General features: G+C 37.2%; 1 protein-coding gene across 1 annotated transcript in view; it reads right to left on the reverse strand.

Moving 5' to 3' along the window:
- The window catches only part of ADAMTS6 (ADAM metallopeptidase with thrombospondin type 1 motif 6), a 148865-nt gene that overhangs the window by 12881 nt on the left and 117426 nt on the right, over positions 1 to 18558 (reverse strand). The window contains exons 19-22 of the mRNA XM_069001962.1: positions 16360 to 16523; positions 14504 to 14642; positions 4650 to 4779; positions 899 to 1103 (exon numbers count right to left, since the gene is read on the reverse strand). Of these exons, the coding sequence (XP_068858063.1) occupies positions 899 to 1103; positions 4650 to 4779; positions 14504 to 14642; positions 16360 to 16523 (638 nt within the window). The remainder of the gene's footprint in view (positions 1 to 898; positions 1104 to 4649; positions 4780 to 14503; positions 14643 to 16359; positions 16524 to 18558) is intronic.

Raw genomic sequence — 18558 nt, forward strand, 5'->3', positions numbered from 1 at the left:
TTGTAAGGAATTAATTTAACCTGTATGTTTACAAAATGGCTTTGTTTCTCTGACCAAAAGGTACATAATTTCTTGTTAATAATCACTGAGAATTTTAAAAATGTGTAATTATACTGATTCTCAACAAGTCCATGAACAGATAAAAGAGTTCTATAATTGTTTTATTTGTATTATGCATTGTTTTGGGTATGAAAAAAAAACTTTATAACTTGCATTCCAGAGAAATTAGTAAGGTTTGCCATTGGTTTCAATGGGAGGAGTATCCAGCTCTTTATTTTTTATGTACACTCTTGTTTTCCTTTTCATGCTTCTGTCAGAAATTCATATAAACATGCATATAAAAATGTTTACATTTATATTACTTATAGGGATTTCAATATATTATATTTCTGGAAACCATGCACAGAAAAAAAAAAAAGCCACTTTTCTCATTATATTGAAATGGTATCATCAGTCAAGACAGTCTGCCAAGCTACACAAATAAAATTCATACCAGAAAGAAGCCTGGTACTTTTTCACAATCCTGATTAATTATCACAACTAGAAGTTTACCAGAGCTTGAATCATTAAATTAGAATGATTTTGCTCAAAATCGTAACATGACCTTCCTGCATAAAAGCTTGGACATGATAATAGAGTAAAATGACTTTAGGTGACTAGCATGTGATACCTGTGGGAGACAAGGAGTTAGTTTAGGGTACACTGACACACTGTAGGTTATGGGCATTTTCATAAGAGGCAGGAAACAAAACAATGAGGCAGAGGTGAAACCTCCTCTGGGAAAATTTCTTATTAATCATTTACTTAGAAAGCAGTGACAGGAAATGTACTAATATTCAGTGGCCAGAGGTCCTGCCTCCACTATTACCAGTGAGCTAACACAGCAAAATTTCCTTACCTCTGACCAGTCCAGGGCAACCCACTGTGGGGGGCAGGACTGGTTGTTGCAGGGCTCTTTTTCAATAGGCCGGTGTGTTAAACAGCTGGCAGTGTCCAGCGTCTCCTCCTCAGAAGGTCCAATCTTTCTGATGCAGAGAACTGTTCGTGAACGCATTCCTCCGTCACAGGTCTTACTGCACTCTGACCAATCTCCTATAAACCATCTGGATAGAAAATGTTAGGAGACTCAGTTAATGCATTTCAGAAAAAGAGCTGATAATTGCACAAACCAAGAAGGCAAACAGTTTAAATTACTAACCCTAAGTAATTTTTAACAATACACACATTCATGGTGAAATAAACTTACGGGTATTTTTACTGCATATTTTAATTTATTCCTCACTGCAAACATATTTTCCAATAATAACACTACTTTGTATTTTTCTAGAGCACCAATTTCCAATCTAGCCTATAGTAGTTAGGAGTCTTTGAGCCTGACAAAATTGAAGCTATTTATGTAGGTTTGTATTGGACTTGCCTGAAATAATTTCTGTGAAAGTGGTTTGCAACTGGAAATGTTTGGGAACCATTGCTGTAACTTACACCACAAGTCAAAAGCCAAGATCTTTGCCTCTTCAGTATCATTAAAATAAAACAATTTGATCTCAAAATTGGGCTTTCTGAGAGTTAATTCTCATCTGATTATGAAACATTTGTAAACCTTTCAATAAGACAACATACTGAAATGCAAAATATTATCATTTTTTTAAAGTGAAGCAAACACTGGTAAAACATGAATTCATCACATAAAAAAATTATCCCAACAAATTCTTTTAAAATTTAAAGAACTGTATGATAGATGCTAGAGGGAACTTCTGAGTGTTTCTGTGTATGTAGTAGAAGTCAAGAATTGCAAATAGTATTAGATTGGTTTGTGCTACTGCAGAGATTAAAGCAGCTTTTAATCTGGCTGTAAGGTTATATATTTCTATTTATGGATGGTTAATGCAGCTCAATTAAATCGAAATATCTCTTCATATTGACGAGCACATTTGGTCTTCATTATTTCGTATGTTGATTAGATACTCTCCTGAGTCATCCTTGCAAAGGATGAAGGTGAAGTCGAGTATGCTATCACATGTTGCCAACATGCCAAAAATGTCAGGCATGTCAGCCACTGTGGATGTTCCTGGAGGTATGCCTGGAGCTACCTCATAAGGTCTGTCATCTTCTCAAGCTGCTGTCAAAAAAAAGTGCTGCTATCCTCTTTTGTGTTACATTATGTGTAATATATCCTAACATGAAGCTAGATCAATGCAGAGATGGAAACAACTATGCCACATTCTGTCATTACTTTCCCAGCAAAAGGAAATTAATTTGTGATTCTTCATCAAAAAATCTTATGCTTTTACCAAAATAGGGAGAATCTGAAGTTCTTCACAGCTTTCAAGAGGCTGCAGTGTTCATTTTTAATTGGTACTATGATTTGCTCAAATGACTTCTCTCTCAGGTACCTCTAATATTTATACTGTATGACAAGATAGCACTATTCATAATTCATAGAACTGAAAAAGTATTTTCTTGAAATCTGAAATGTAAGATATAATAAGTATTGAAAACAAACATAGTCTTCTGCTGTTCAAAGACATCAAAGTATAATGTAACTGGCATTCAATTAGAAAGAGTATCATTTTCATTGCTTTTGGTATACACCACAAGAAGAGCAGAACTGTGCTAATTAAAAAGGGAACTACTTGGCCAGTCCACGTAAACACTCAGTCTTACTGCATGATAAAACTTTCTGCCAAAAGGGTCAAACTTCTTTGGATAACTATCTGTTATTTGAACAGCATTCTACTAGACTACTTACAGAATCAGGAATTAAGAACCTTTCCTTAGTTTGGCATTTTGTACTCACTCTGGAATAATGGGGAACAAAAATGGGGAACATCAGAATGGAGGCAGACATGGGCTGAACTGCTCTGACATGTTGAAGTAGATGCTAATTAATAAACTCTACCCATTTTCTGAATACTGATGTCTTGACTTTCACAATGATCATCAATGTCCCTGTCATACTGGATGGGGAATCCAAAATTCCCACTTTCTGGGCTGGGTTTTGTTGGTTTGTGGGGGTTTTTTAAGTAGTGGCAGGGAAAAAAACAAAACAAAACAAAATAAACCAACAAAACAAAACAACAAAAAGATACCCAAAATTTACCTAGTTTTGAAAAACTTTATTACCACTACTTTTTAAAATGTTAATTTGCTAATAGCTAAGCCATAGAAAGGAAGGAACTGGAATGTGTTTGGTAAAGAGGAACTGCATGAACATGACCGCTTTGGTAAAAAGGAACTGATCAAACACGACCGCTTTTCAAGTCCTGCTCTCAGGTCTGGTTGGTGCATTTAGAGCCAAGCTAAACAGGTTATCCAAAGGGAATAAATGCATATCCTTCCAGGATAAACACATATTTATTTACACATAGACTGTGGGGACAATGATTTTGACCTAATTTTGACCTGTCTGTGACACAGCTCGTTCACATTCAAAGGTAAGAGCAGTGCAATGGCTTCACTTGGCTTTATGTCAAATGAATGTGTTACATGACACAGCAGGAGGAAGTGTAAGAGACACTGCTCCGCCATCGTGCAACCAGGCACCACACTAGGGAAGCAGCTAAAACTCCAGGAAGAGACTGACTTCATGAAGACCTGTTGGGATTTTAATGCACAATAATCTTGTCTCATTCCTCCTAGCGTCCTTCATGCTACAATCCAGCAGTTTCTAAGAGACTTTTACAGGTGACCACTGTATTGTGCAGTATCTCCATTTAATCAGCATTAATGATTTTCATGCCCAGTTGGAACACAGCTAAGGACTACCACCAAAGTCAAACTAACCTGAGCTCAGGAATCAAGAAACTGTTGTATCTGTTCCACCTTTTCCACAAGTTTTATTTGTCTCAAAGCATAAGAGAAGCTGTTGTTCACATACTGATATTATTTTCCAGCACAAAATACAACAACTGTTTCTAAACAGGTTTTGTAGTAAGATAAAGCTATGCTATAAGTCCTTGCCAAACTTCATTTTTGATCAAACGAGCTGCTGAGTTTTTAATGATCTATATATAGCATACAGCTATCTTTAAAAATAAATCTAAATAGAATCTAAGCACCTAATCCTAAAGGCACTCAGCATTACTGTACAACACTGAATATGCTGGAGAAAAAGTTTGACAGAACTATTGTCAGGAAATTGTTTGGTCTGCTTAGCAGTTTCTGTATTTGCCACTTCTCATGTGAACCCTTCAACCCAAGTGTTAATACAACATACTTTAAAATATGGCAAACATTTCAGATGCAATATTAATAACTAGGATAAAGTTAAGTCTCACCTCAACACTCTTTTATCATTATTGCCGAAAGAATGGTCCCCAGTTCTACTCTGTGCACTACTCACTGCATATGACACTCAGATCCTAAGAAACTGTTTTGCTAGTATTTTTCACTTGCACTGTCTGGTGTAGTCCAAACATCATTATTGTTCCTCAGTCAAATCAATACAACTCAATCCTCAATGCATTTTTCACAGCTGACTTTAGCACAACAAGAAACCAAAGCAAACCCAAATAGCCTTTCTGACAAGATGGGACATGAATACTAGATGAGAATTTTATATACATTTGGTTAACAGGATTTGTTATAGATTATGAAGACTTTTCTCTCTATGCAAAACAGATGTCCATATTAAGTGATTAATAACTTACTCAGGTGGGCAAGGCTCAGTGTTGCAGGCTCTTTGGTTTTCTGGTGGCTTACTGTCAGGGTCACAGTAATTGTTTTGTACAATGGAGCTGTCATCCAGCCTTTTACACACCACCTCTTGTTTCTGGACACCTTGGGATGAAATGAAAGACCATTAATTAATCATTCTGTTATTCTAGTTTTTGAGTATAATTGTATTTCACCTATTGATTATTAATTCTACCATCTCACTTTATTTGGCTGAAGGCTGCAGCAGTGCGAATTTAAATTAACTGAATGCCCCCTAGCTGCAATTATTTTTTTATTTTCCTTCAATTTTAGGCTACCCCACTGAGCAAGGAATTTAAAATTCTGTTGTTTTCTAAAACAAAGGGAATATATTTATAGATTTACTAGCAGATTGTTTTTATTTATATATTGCATGAAGTCCATTCTCTGTCTGCCATCCTCTCCTACCAAAGACACTTAAATTTCCAAAGAAAACATCACCAAATAGAATGTGGCCACACTTCAATGCAGAATTATTGTTTATGTGCTCTGGTTTAAAACAAACCAGCAATACTGGGAAACAGTGTTGCATTTTTATACATTATCCTACAAATTTTCTTCATTAAAATAATAGAACTATATTTCATTCTGAAAGATGCAGTTTGTCTCTGTGAATACTCATTTTGCCTGGCACTTCCAGCTCTTCTTTCATTGTTAACCATCAACAGGGCAATTTAGAATTGATCATTATTCCCAAAACATGATATATCACTGCCAAGGCACCATTATAAGGTAGTGTATTAAGCAGATTTTGCCTTTTTTTTTTTTTTTTTAAGCAGTAAAGGACCACAGATATGATGACAGTGTAATGTCGTAAAGAGTAATACACACTGCCTTCCTTCTCTCTTAAAAACATGCTGTACGATATTCATTAGCATAAAAAAACTATGGATTTGCAATTCACATGCAGTTTTTATTGAACATGCATAGTTATAAAACAGAAAGAATAGGATTATTTGTATTATAAAAGCTGCAAAAAGCTGTACCTTTCTTCATATTCTTAAATATTTAACTTATTCCAAAATGTGAAATGCATACAATTAAAAGGGGATTAAAACCTCCTGGCTTCAAATATCTGCCAACTTTACCTTACAGCCATCTCTCCATTTTAAGATATGCATAGAATCACAGAATGATTTGGTTTGGAAGGGAACTTAAGGCTCATAGAGTTCCAAACCCTCTGCCTGGTCCACTAGACCAGGTTGCTCGTTGCTCAAAGCCCCATCCAACCTGGCCTTGAAAACTTTCAGGACTGGGGCATGCACAACTTCTCTGGGCAACCTGTTCCAGTATCTCACCATTTTTTCTTAATATCTAATCTAAACCTGCTTTCGTTCCATTTGAAGCCATTCCCACTTGTCCTGTCACATGCTCTTAAAAAAAAGTCCGTCTCCACCTGTTCTGTAGGCTCCCTTTGGATACTGCATGCTTGCAACTAGGTCAACCCTAAGCTGTCTCTTTTTCAGGCTGAACAAACCCAATTCTCTCAGCCTTTCTTCATAGGAGGAAATAATATCTTCATTTGGCTCTTGAAAAGTAAGTGAAAGATCTAAATATTTGAGAAGCTGTGACAAGATTCACTTTGAATTCTACAATCAGTGCAAAAACTGCTAACAGATGACAATAATTTGAATTAGATCACACAACCTAAGCAGGAGTATTTCTAGCAATTTTCTGCTCATGTTTTACCACAGTAAGAAATAGTATCTAACAGCTATAGCAATGCTAGTAACATGGCACGGCTAGCTGAATGCATGTTCAGTTCTGACTAATCATTTATCCTTTCTATCCCAAACTGCTTTAATTCTCTTGGTTGAATAGGCTGAATGTGGCCTTCATAGTGATATTTTCCCCAAATATATTTGCTTAAAAATAATTTATACACACTCTAGAATTATGCATTTTAATGATGCATACCATTCTCACAAATGTACTTATCATATAGCATTGATATTAATGTTATATTTTCACTGAATTTCCTACTGGCATCAGACACATTTCTTTCTAAAATCTGGCTAAAAATTGGCAGCCTTAACAAATTCATTTTTGAGGAATTTTGGAATAAGAAAATATTCTAAAGTTCTGTGATTGTGAAGTATCACTCTGGTCAGCTTAAAAAAAAAAATTCAGGTGTGTTATTTACTAAGTGTTGTTCAGGTAGCATATCACCGGTAAGACAGTATTGACCCCATTCACTTACAGTGAAGAATCTTTAATTGATGCCAGGAGATACATTAATCCATTTTTAAAAGGTTCTGCAGCATCTTGACACACAGTATATAAACTTTACATAATTCCTGTCTAATTACAATGTTATTTAATAAAAAATCTCAGAGAAAAGATCAGATAGTAACTTTTAAAACAAGAAAAAGATATGGAAAAAGATAGAAGTGCTATTTTTTCAAGAGAACAGCTACAGCTTGGTTATGCCCTGTACTAAAAAATTATCTTTAAATTATCAACATTTTCCTGAGTATATGGTCTCTCTTATAATTAATCTAAAAAGCACAGATAAACTAGTTCATTTATACTCTGGGGAAAATAATTACAAGCAGTTAGACAGAAACACTTTGCTTTCAAATCTACAGATTTTTAGCTTATAATAAAAGACATAAAATGTCCTCATGACCGGTCAATGCAATCCTAATAGAAAACAAAACTCCAGTGGCTTAGTGACCATAATCTCCAGAGAACGGAGCTGATTTGCAGATTTCAATTCACAAATAGTCTGTATGACTTTCAGCAGTCAAATTTTAAATTACACAGAGCACATTTTATTCTTGAATTAAAATTGCAGGCATGTAAATGCTGTACCTATTTTTAAAACCAATCCCAAAAATTGTGGCTTGTGATTGCAACAGTTAATTATAAAGATGCCAGTACCAATATATAGTGACTCTTGCATCACTAAAACTACTGCATGCTGGTTAACCCAGACATATTTTCTGAGCTCACTCATCAGATCACAAGATGTTCATCACAGAGCCCAACTTATATTTTCTTTGATGAAGAAAAGTATGTTTTATATGCCTAAAGATAGTTTCATAACTCATTTGAGGGCATGAAAAAAAAACATAGTAGGCACCACTCTACATGGGTCATGAGCAGCAAAGAAAACTGAACAGCAATCAGTTTACTTATAATAGTAATAGTACACTGACTATTTTATAAAAAACCCCATGATTATCTAAAACATTTAATTCATCTGGATGAACTCTAATACAATGAATGAAATCCTAACCAATGCTTAGGAGTACTGGCAAATTCCAGATAATATATGCTGTTATTTGTTGCCATTAGAATTAATTAAGCATGAAAGAAGTTAAAAAGGGAGTAGGCACTTGAGTTATTTTTAAATGCATTAAAAAAAAAAAAACACATAAAGAAGGATTTTCTTTCCTTTTCTAGACTTTTTACCACCAGAAGCTCACTGCCTTACTAAGAATACTTGTGGATCTGGACAGAGTAATACACTTGCCCTTGGAAAATTACAAGATACAAGGAAAGACATGCATGACAGTTAATAAACTATAATTCTGTGATCTACAAGTTCACAGAATTCCAGAACTCATTGTATTGTTTCAGTTCCTATTTCTACATATTTTATATTTAATTTTTTCAGTGTTACTCATTAAATAATAATCAGGCCCTTAAACAAAATCTTCTATTGTTGCCATCAATTTTTTTCTGATTTCCCTGTGCTCTCTCCTTTCCCACTCCTCTCTCTATAGATAAATTTGTACATGCTGGTATTCTCTGGCATTGCTTTCATTTAGTCTTGTCCAAGTTTGCCACCAGCTATAAAGACCTAAATGAGATAATAACAAACTTTTCTTCTGAAAACCCTTGCCTCAGAATAGAAGAGTTATTAGTGTACTTTCAGGAAAAAGGGGAAATAATACGAAGAACAAATGTAGATCAGCTTTAAATAATATTTCCAGAAAGAACTAGCTCAGATACTATAAATTTGAGGAAAATTAGAGGAAAAATTTTTCAATACAGAAAATATGGGTTCTAGTGTACAAAAAGAAGAGCTGCAATTCTGGATTGCCAAGCCTAAGAATACTACTGATATTAAAAATCAATGAAATTATATTCTTGTCCTACATATGAGCATAGGAATCCTAGATAAACAAGAGCTGTCTGTCATCAGACAAGCCTTTTTAACTATATGGTAAATCTGAAGAACCTCTTTTTAGGAAAAAAATTGAAAATACTAAAATAGATCTCAGACTTTGGAGATTTAGTTTCTGCTTGGTTCACTGTACAGTGAGCATCAAGGCCACTGGCAGAAAAACTATGTGTACTTCTTTCCTTTAACATAAGTGACACTACAAAATACACAGTTTACAATCTCCCACAGAATCGGTCAGGTTGGAAGGAACCACAGTGGGTCATCTGGTCCAACCTCCCTGTTCAAGCAGAGTCATCCTGGAGCACATGGCACAGGATTGTGCCTAGACAGTTCTTTTCACTGAGGGAGACTCCACAGCCTCTCTGGGAAATCTGTTCCTGTGCACGGTCACCTGCACAGTAAACTTCTTCCTCATGTTCAGTTGGAACTTCCTGCGCATCAGCTTCTGCCCGTTGCCTCTTGTTGCACTGACTAGCACCACTGAGAAGAGCCTCTTGGCACCATCTTGCAGGAGCTCCATGTCTCTCTTGTCCTGAGAAGCCCAGAACTGGACACAGCTCTCCAGGTGAGGCCTCACCAGGGCTGAGTACAGGGGCAGAATCACCTTCCTCCACCTGCTGGCAGTGCCCTTCCTAATGCCCCCCAGGATACCACTGGCCTTCTTGGCCACCAGGACAGTCCGCTGGCTCATGGACAGCTTGTTGTCCACCAGGATCCCCAGGTCTGCAGAGCTGCCCCCAAGGAGGTCAGCCCCAGCCTTTGCTGAATTTCAGATGGTTCCTCTCTGCCCATCTCTCCAACCTGTCAAGGTCTCTCTGAAAGGCTGCACAGCATTCTGGGGTATCAGCCACTCCTCCCGGGTTTGTGTCCTCAATGAACTTGCCGAGGAGGCATCTGTCTTTCATTGATGAATTGATGAATAAGTTAGACAAAACTGGGCCCAGTACTGAACCTTGGGTAACACCACCAGTGACAGGCCTCCGGCCAGACCCACTGCCACTGATTACAAACCTCTGGAATCTGCCAGTTCTCAATCCACCTCACTGATCACTCATCCAATCCACAGCTCCTGAGTTTGCCTATGAGGATGCTGGGAAAGAGTATTGAAAGCCCTGCTGAAGTTGAGGTAGACAATATCCACTGCTGTCCTCTCATCCACCCAGACAGCTGTTTCATTGTAGAAGGCAACCAGGTTGGCCAAACACCTGATTACCTTTAGTGAACCCATGCTGACTACTCCTGATCACCTTCTTGTCTTCCACATGGACAGAGATGGCCTCCAGAATGAGGTGCCGCATCACCTTCCCAGGGATCAAAATGAGGATGACTAGCCCACAGATATATTTGCTTTCTTCCAGTTCTCAGCACCTCTCCTGATCGTCATTACTTTTCAGAGGTGATCATGAGCAGCCTCATTACGATGTGCATCAGCTCTCTCAGCACTCATGGATCCATCCCAACAGGGCCCATGGACTTGAGTAGGTCTGTCTAGTTGTTTCAGACCAAATCCTCCTTCACTAAAGGGAATGTCTTCCTTTCAACATCTCTTCACCCTGGTCTCCTGAGCCAGGAATCCCTGAGGCCTGGTCTTGTCAGTGAAGATTGATGCCAAGGCATTCAGTAACTCTGCCCTCTCCTCTTCCTCTCTTACCAGGGTCCTGTCTCCATCTAATAATGAGTCCACATTATCATTTTTTCCCCTTTTGTTATTGATGTATTTGAAAAGACCCTTTTTATTATGCTTGACATTCTTAGCCAAATTTAAGTCTAGCTGGGCATTGGCTTTCTAGTCTCATTTCCATTTACCCTGACCACCTCTCTATATTCAATCCAGGTGGCCTGACCCTGCTTCCATCTCCTGTGTATTTTCTGCTTATACTTGAGTAATGACAGTAGTTCTTCATTCATCCACAGAGGTCTCTTGCCCCCTTGGCCCAATTTCTTTCTCCCTGTGATGCAGCATTCCTGAGCCTGGAGTGATCCTTGAATATCAATCCACTCTTTTGGACCCCTCTTCCCTGCAGGGCCTGTTCCCATGGGATTCTTCCAAAAAGATCCAAAAAGATGAGGTTAAAGTTAGCGCTCCTCAAGTTCATGGTTGTGATCTTTCTTGCTGTTCTGCTACCTCTTAATATAATACTGAACTCTACAATTTCATGGTCACTACAGCCACGGTTGCCTCTCATATAAGACTTCTGCCTTTTAGAGGCAATCTAATCATGTAACCATTTCTTTCATGAACTCTAACTTATCTCCTAGATCATTCTATTGAGAATACAGGGGATCAGGAGGCATAATGTCTACTGTGAAGAGCCCATTGACTTCAGGTGCCTGGAGGAATTTTCACGAGACAATTAAATTCCTTGAATGCTTCAGAGACCAGAAATTAAAGAGAGCTACGTATACAATCATGAACTCATAATTAGCAAGTAAGAGTGTAATATATGCTTTGAGTTGCTCAGTACTATAAGAAACACACAGGGGAAGCAGGAATGGAATCCAGACCTCTGGCTCTTGAATTGAGCTGTAGTAAACAGGAAACCTTTCTCCTCCTTCCTACCATTCCACTTACTATGTCTTCTTATTCTTTAAAGCCAAGACAGATCCTAGAACAGAGGTTCTGTTTGAAAAGTTAATGCATTTTTATTGTTCTGATGTAACTCCTCAGCACAGCAGAGATGAACGTAACATAGAAGTCCAGCAGAAAAGACAGCATGTTACTATTCAAAGATTGTAGGTTCCTCCTAGCTTGCTCTTAGGTTGTTCCTTGACTCCTGCCTGCTCTAAGTTACCTTTCTCCAAGATAAGGCATACTAACGGCTCTAGGAAGAGCTGAATGCAGTAGATTGCTCTCAAAACACTATGAAGAAGAAACAGCACAAAAAATCAGACACTTCTGCCATATACAGTACTCCAAAACTATTTAAACTTTGCACTGCCACAATGTCTTTATGCTCTGTTCCATGACATTCAACACATATGCTCAAGTTCACTTTGGTTACTACATCAAGTAATACGCATGTTTTAAGAGTCACAGACTTGGTCAAAGTAAGCAATGCAGATACAGTTAGCCTGATTTAGAAAAAACTAGACTTAAGCAATGTTGAGTGAACATAAGGTAGCCTGTTAACAGCCTCTGAAAACAGTCCCTGATCAATTGGTCCCTCTTTAATAGAACATATGTAACTACAGAAAACAATATTTCATAATCATTCTTATTTCTGACATGTCCTGGCTTCTAAATACTTGCAAAGCTGATGTTCTTCTAAGACAGCTTTTTAAGTCTTACATACACCTAGATAAAAAGACATAACCTTCAAACACAGACAAGTTCAGAGATGGACAGATTTGCCTACAGCTTTGATATAAACCCTACACTTGGCTATAAAAGTGTATCTGGCTCTATGTTATCTGGAGTTTTCCTGGATCAAGACAAATCGTGACCAAACTTAATTAGCCCATGCACTACAGTAAGAGGCTGGAAAATGTTGGTGCCTTTAATTTGTTCACAGTCTTTTCCTAATACACAATATATTTCTTTAATCCCATAAATAAAAAATAAATTCCATGCCAATATTCTTCACACATACTTATTATCCTTTTTTACCTTCAGTGAGAAATTCTTTAGCTGTTTAATATTTTGTTGTATTTTGAGGTCTATCAAAATGTCTCTTTTAAAGACCAAGTTCAAGCATGGACTTCATAATGAATACTATAGAAATAAAGCTATACAGTGGTTTCATTTCTAAGCTTCCTCAATATTTCATATTTACATTAGCTAAATTTTCCAGTTAAAGCTTCTGTCTCTTCAACCTTTGTCTCCCTTTTCTCTTTTCCTGACTCAGCTCCTCCTTAGAACTGTGTCTTCTTTTGGCATATGGAGAAAGGTGTTTCATAAACTGAGGGGAATAGCAGGTTCTCTCACAGAGAAACCAGATATATTTTTTTAAATTAATTACAGCTACAATGAAATATTTATTTATGATGAGGGTGCTCAGTGAGAATAAGTGACCACAGTGTATCCTTTAATTAAACTGAAAGAGAGGAGAGAAAAGTGCCTGATTTGGCCACCATAAGCTACCAAAGAAAATCTCTCCTCCACCTCCTCTGATTTTAAATTAATAAATACATGCTGCTTTTAGGGATTCATAAATCTTCCCTTGAAATCTAATAATTACATCCAAATTTTTTAATCTAGACTAGTACTTACTCCTTCAGAGCCAATTATTTTTTCCACTGTATTTTGTCAAATGGGTGAAATGACAATGACCTTCATGGCAGAAGATCCATGGTTAAAATCTTGTCTCTACCTAAATCAGTGGGAGTTTTCCCATGACTTCAGAAAGATCATTAGCTCATTACCATCCCAAAAAACAGGAATTGACAATACCTTTAAGGTTCTGATAATTGGAACTTTCTTTCTCTATGAACCAGGCACTTTTCTTCTTCATACTTCTCCTTTAAAATGTTTTTTTTTCCCTGCCACACTTACCGTTACTAAAATTGTAGTTAAAAAACGCAATCTGTCAACCAGGAATCCAACAAATGAACATAAAAATATTGGGAAAAGTTGGCATCATCCTCTATTTTGTTTCAAGACTTTCTCTAGTGGCACAGAAAAGAATCTGTGTTGTCCTTTGTGTATTACGTATGGGTTGGCTGTATTTAAACTGCAGACAACTAGTAACAGCCACAGTAGCTTCCAGCAGAAAGGTGAGTCATGATGGTTCTAAACATGAATACTTTCCCACAGACAGAAGAAACAAGAAAGTGACAAGTATTTGGTCCAAACGTCCTTTAAAAAAATATGGTGTCTTCTTCTTGATATGGGCTTTCCACAGTGCCGTAGAAACTGAAATTCTGAGATGCATTTAAAGCACTCTCCCGTATCTTCTGGAACAGAGGTACGTTGGGGAGATGATTCATTCAGTCTCCAGAGAGAAGAAAGATACTGTTCACACAGCACTTCTACTCACCAGTCCTTGCAGCAGCAATGGTGTTGGCTTTGAAGGAAGCCAACTGTCCTGCTCTCCCAGCCAGAGGTAAAGAATTGCATTGGTGGCCACTAGAGGGAGGATTAGGAATATAGTAAGTTGTGGGCAAAAGCCACCCATGATGAATCGCATGGGACAACCTACAAATCCCCCACTGCTGCCCAAGGGCAACAATTCTCAGATATTGCTATGGGCTGGCAAGTAAAATCCAATTGTTAGCATCTTCTACAGAGGAGCTGCCAAAATGCATCCTAAACTTTGGTGGCTGGAGGGTAGGAGGGCTGACTAGGATTGTGTGAAGCACACCTACAAACACACAGAGACACGTCTCTTTATTTACTGCCTATTTTGCCTTCTCGCTTTTAATCTCCTTACTTAAAACTTCTGATGTCCTTTATCAGCAAAGCTCCTGTGAAAAACAAACATACCAGCTTCAAGGGAGTCTCAGAACTATCAGCAGAGAGAGACACTGTGCCAAGATACACTGTATTTAACAAAAAGATCTGAACACATTAAAGGTACTTGAAAACAACAAAATCCGCTGTGATTAAAATAAATGTTTGTTAAGGTTTGAGGCATACCTGAAAGAAATGTTTTCAATTAGTCACCTAGATAATTATATAGTGAAGTGCATCTTGCAATTCAGTTTACCCTGTAGCTTGACTGGGTGGTGTCTTACCTCCTGCACAAGTGGCAGAACATTCTGACCAAGGCAGATGATTCCATGCAAAGCCAACCTCATTGTCTCCACTGCCAGTGCGAGAGATCGGAACATTGAATTTATATTTTATCCCCAAATTCTGTTCCTGCAGCAGAATCTGTAGTTGAAAACAACTGGTTATACCATTAAAACAGGCAAGCAGAGGGCAAACACAGTGACATTTATTCTAGGCATGTGCTGAGTTCTGCTGAGTGGGAAAAAAGTAATAAAGGAAGTCACAGTCATTCTATTTAGATATCCCCCGAAAGAATCTGTAATAACATTTAAATTAATAAATTATTAAAAGAGAAATATTTTTATCTAAGCTGAGCTTTATCTTTTTTTTCTCCCTTAACGCAACTTTATTATTTCTGTCAGTTCCTTACTCCTGACCAAATTGTTTGAAAAAGCTAGTTTTCACAAAATTAATACCTTCATGGAAACTAACTTGAGACCTGAATAATTATGGGAGGACAAAGTTGGAAAAGGACATTACTGTAGAAACATGCAGCAGTTCTAACTGAAATCTTGTGAGGAGTACAAGCCACAATTGAACCTATCTCTTCCCTTGTTAGCCCTTCTAGTGACTACAGTACATTACATTACTTCTAGTAATGATAGTAACACCAACAGACTGTTGCTGAGGCCATTGTTTTCCCCTAATGCAATAGCCAACAACATAAGCTTGGTGGAATCACACCTGCGATTCCTTTAAAGCAATAACAAAACTCTTGCTGCAGCCACATCACTGCAGGTGACACAGACACAAGTGTAATAATCACCATGAGTTTTTGTCTATCCTCACTGTTGAACTGTACTTCTACACATTATGTGTCCAACACTAGCCTTTGACTCTCTATCAAACATTTTTTTTTTTTCATTGCTGATGCATGTTAGATGCAGCAATCTGACTCACCTTGGAGCTACTTTTCATCCATTTCTACTTTCTCTTACATTTTGCAGAAGCATATCTGCCGACCTCCACAGGGCAAAAAGAGCAGAGAACTTTCAGAAAGGAAGTCAGTGACACAGACTGAATGAAAGAAGGCACTATAATGGTGTAACTCATTCTGTGTGGACTGTCTAGCTTATGCACAGCTACAGAAGGAAAAAAGATTATTCAGGTGTTTGGAAATGCTGCCTAAAATGTGGATATCAATGCAACCAATATTCTATACAAAAAATATCCTATCTGGCTCAAGCAATCCCTGAACTGCAAATCTGGCAGCTGACAGAATACACTGGGAAAGTATCACCTTGTTCTTACACTCCTCCTCAACACAGTAGTGAAACAGCAGGCTCACTATTGCCGGTTGTCAGAGATGATATTAGGATCCTGGGTAATATCTTCTGTTACATTCTCATACTTTATAAAATGTTTTAAGAGCAATGTATGTCACAGGAGTATACTTTAACATGGGTCATACCATTATACTCATTCTGTGGTAAGAGTATACATGGTCATACTCAGGCCAGGCTTAAAGCTACTGACACGTGCAGAACTGTTGGGGACTGTCAGCAGTATGTAAAAATACAATATATGGCCCATTTACAATTTTGGCTACCACTACTGTGAACCACATTTAAAGAGATGTGGTTCATTTTCAGTGAGATTTCCTGGTGCTCTTCCGACTTTATCCCTATTTCATGACAATGTTTGCCAGTCAGTTTTGAAGGTAGGAAACCTGTGTTAAAACACTCACACAAAGTCCCAGCTACGCAAGCTGTATCCTGTTTGTAAACTCAACCTATTTTGATTTCATTAATGGCATTGTCTTTTCTCAGAACACAAATACACATTTCAATTTTCAAAAATATATTTATTATAACTTTACCATGACTATGAGGTTTTCTGAAGTAGGGCCTAGTGCTTCCAGAGACTCTGGTTCATCTGTTGGCCTCTTGTAATGGAAAGCTGTTCCAGCAACATCAAACTTTCTTGGCCAGTCAATAGTCCAGGCACCATTAATATAGTAGTCATCCTCTTCAGATTTTAAAGCTTAAAAAAAAATACAAGCCACCTAAAAATTGGAAGCAGCATTTATAATGGAGAAGCCATTGTAAATTAATCTACTAATCTGTTAGAAGTATGTGAGATTCAGCTCTATATCACTGTTTTCTCACACAATATAAAGCCTTTTCTTTAGCCCTGGTCAAAATATCCCTCATGTAAATCAACAATTTTGCCTCTGCAATAATCTTCAGTGTGCAGATTATTTTGCACGTTTCAACATGCAGATGCTGTATGAAATGAACCAGAATGCCTCATGTAACTTGCAATATATCTTCAGCTTTAAAACTGACTCCATGTGCAATGTATGCTGAACTACATGAGATACATGCATGCCTGAAATGTATAATCAGTTATCAACCTCATGTTTAGATTAAGAAGCTGGGGGCATGGAATAAGTATCACAGACAATGTGCAGAGGAAAAAAAGAGAAGGAACATTGAGTCTGGCATATGGCACCAGTCGGCTGTTGTTTTATTGCATATGTCTTCTACTTTTTCTTTCTCCTCATTAAAGCACAAATACAAGATATTTCTACTACAACTGAAAAATTAGCTACTTAATCTGGTAAAATATTTTATCCTTCTTAATTTACAGCGTTGAACCATGAAAGCATTGTAGATAAAACAGAAATTTCATAGCTAACCAACCATTAGGATGGGCAAGCACATATTATTCAGGGATTTGTATTTGATATTTTATTAATAATATTAACATTAAGTTTCTAAATATGAAACTGACATTGTGTCTTAAGGTGAATATTCAGTTAATTAAATATTGACTTCTTGATTTAAGGTGAAGATTACCAAGTTTTACATAGTTTATTTATTTATAATTTATTTTAAATAAAACATGTTTTTAAAGGAAAAATTATGGTTGGAACCCCATAGTGAAAGCACATGTCATTTTTGGTTGAGACAAATAACTGACTTTACTGGATAGGGAAAAACTTCACATCATAATGTAAAGGAGTAAGACAACTTTAGTTATCTGACATTTTATTCTCAACTACATGTGTGTGTTAGTTTACCTTAAAAAGAGAAAATGCCTTGGTGATGCTTAAACTGTCTAAAACAGATCAGAGAGCATTCATGTGAGCAGGAGATAGTGAGAGAGGTGGTACTGTACTACTGGTGACAACGATATTCAGCAGAAATTAGTAAACATTTCCATCAGCACCATAAGGTCTGAAAATTAACATACCTATGCTATATGTGCTTAAACTGATATACATCCAAAAGCAAAGCAGGTAATTTTTTACTTGACTGCCAAAGAAAAATGCATTTTCATTCTGTAAATATATTTACCTAATGTGAGTTGTTATGCACAGGTGAAGGCCACAGTTGTGAACAGCAGTCCAATATTACATAATAACTATTATGCAGTGGCATAATGCTAGCAGCATATGACAGAAAGAACAAGTTCATGTTCCTAATCAAATCATTTATGAGAACCTGAAATGCAGGAAGCCCACAGAAAATTAGCATAAGAGGAATATAAAGCCACGTGTCACCTTGGATCAAGCCATTCAAGGGAAGGTAACAGCATTACTAAACATGCAGTTTTTTCTGCAGCTCTGAACACAAAAAATTTTGTTGCTGCTGGGTTATCTGTTGGACAAACCAGTTAAAATATTGTACTATTTGTGCAGCTGCAGAAATGGGCTTTACACCAATTTTGTCACGTAACGAGGAGCAATGCTGGTCAAAAAATCATCAGCCAGATCAAGGTGAGAGATCTAACTGAATTATCTAACTGCACCCCAAATTTGAGGTCATGGCTTTCAAAGAACTGCATTCTAGTTTAAGGAACTACGGGATGTTTGTTGTGAGTTAGTTTGAAAGCCTTAGTTTGAATAAAGGAGCCAGTGTGACAACAACAGAGCAAGAGGGGTTTATTTTTTTGTAATTTAGAATTATAGAATAGTTTGGATGGAAAAGGACTTTTAAAGGTCATCTAGTCAATAAGCAGGGACATCTCCAACTAGAACAGGCTGACTACTACAAAACTGAGAAGGTTTAGT

This window comes from Aphelocoma coerulescens (assembly GCF_041296385.1).
Source record: "Aphelocoma coerulescens isolate FSJ_1873_10779 chromosome Z unlocalized genomic scaffold, UR_Acoe_1.0 ChrZ, whole genome shotgun sequence".
NCBI lineage: Eukaryota > Metazoa > Chordata > Aves > Passeriformes > Corvidae > Aphelocoma > Aphelocoma coerulescens.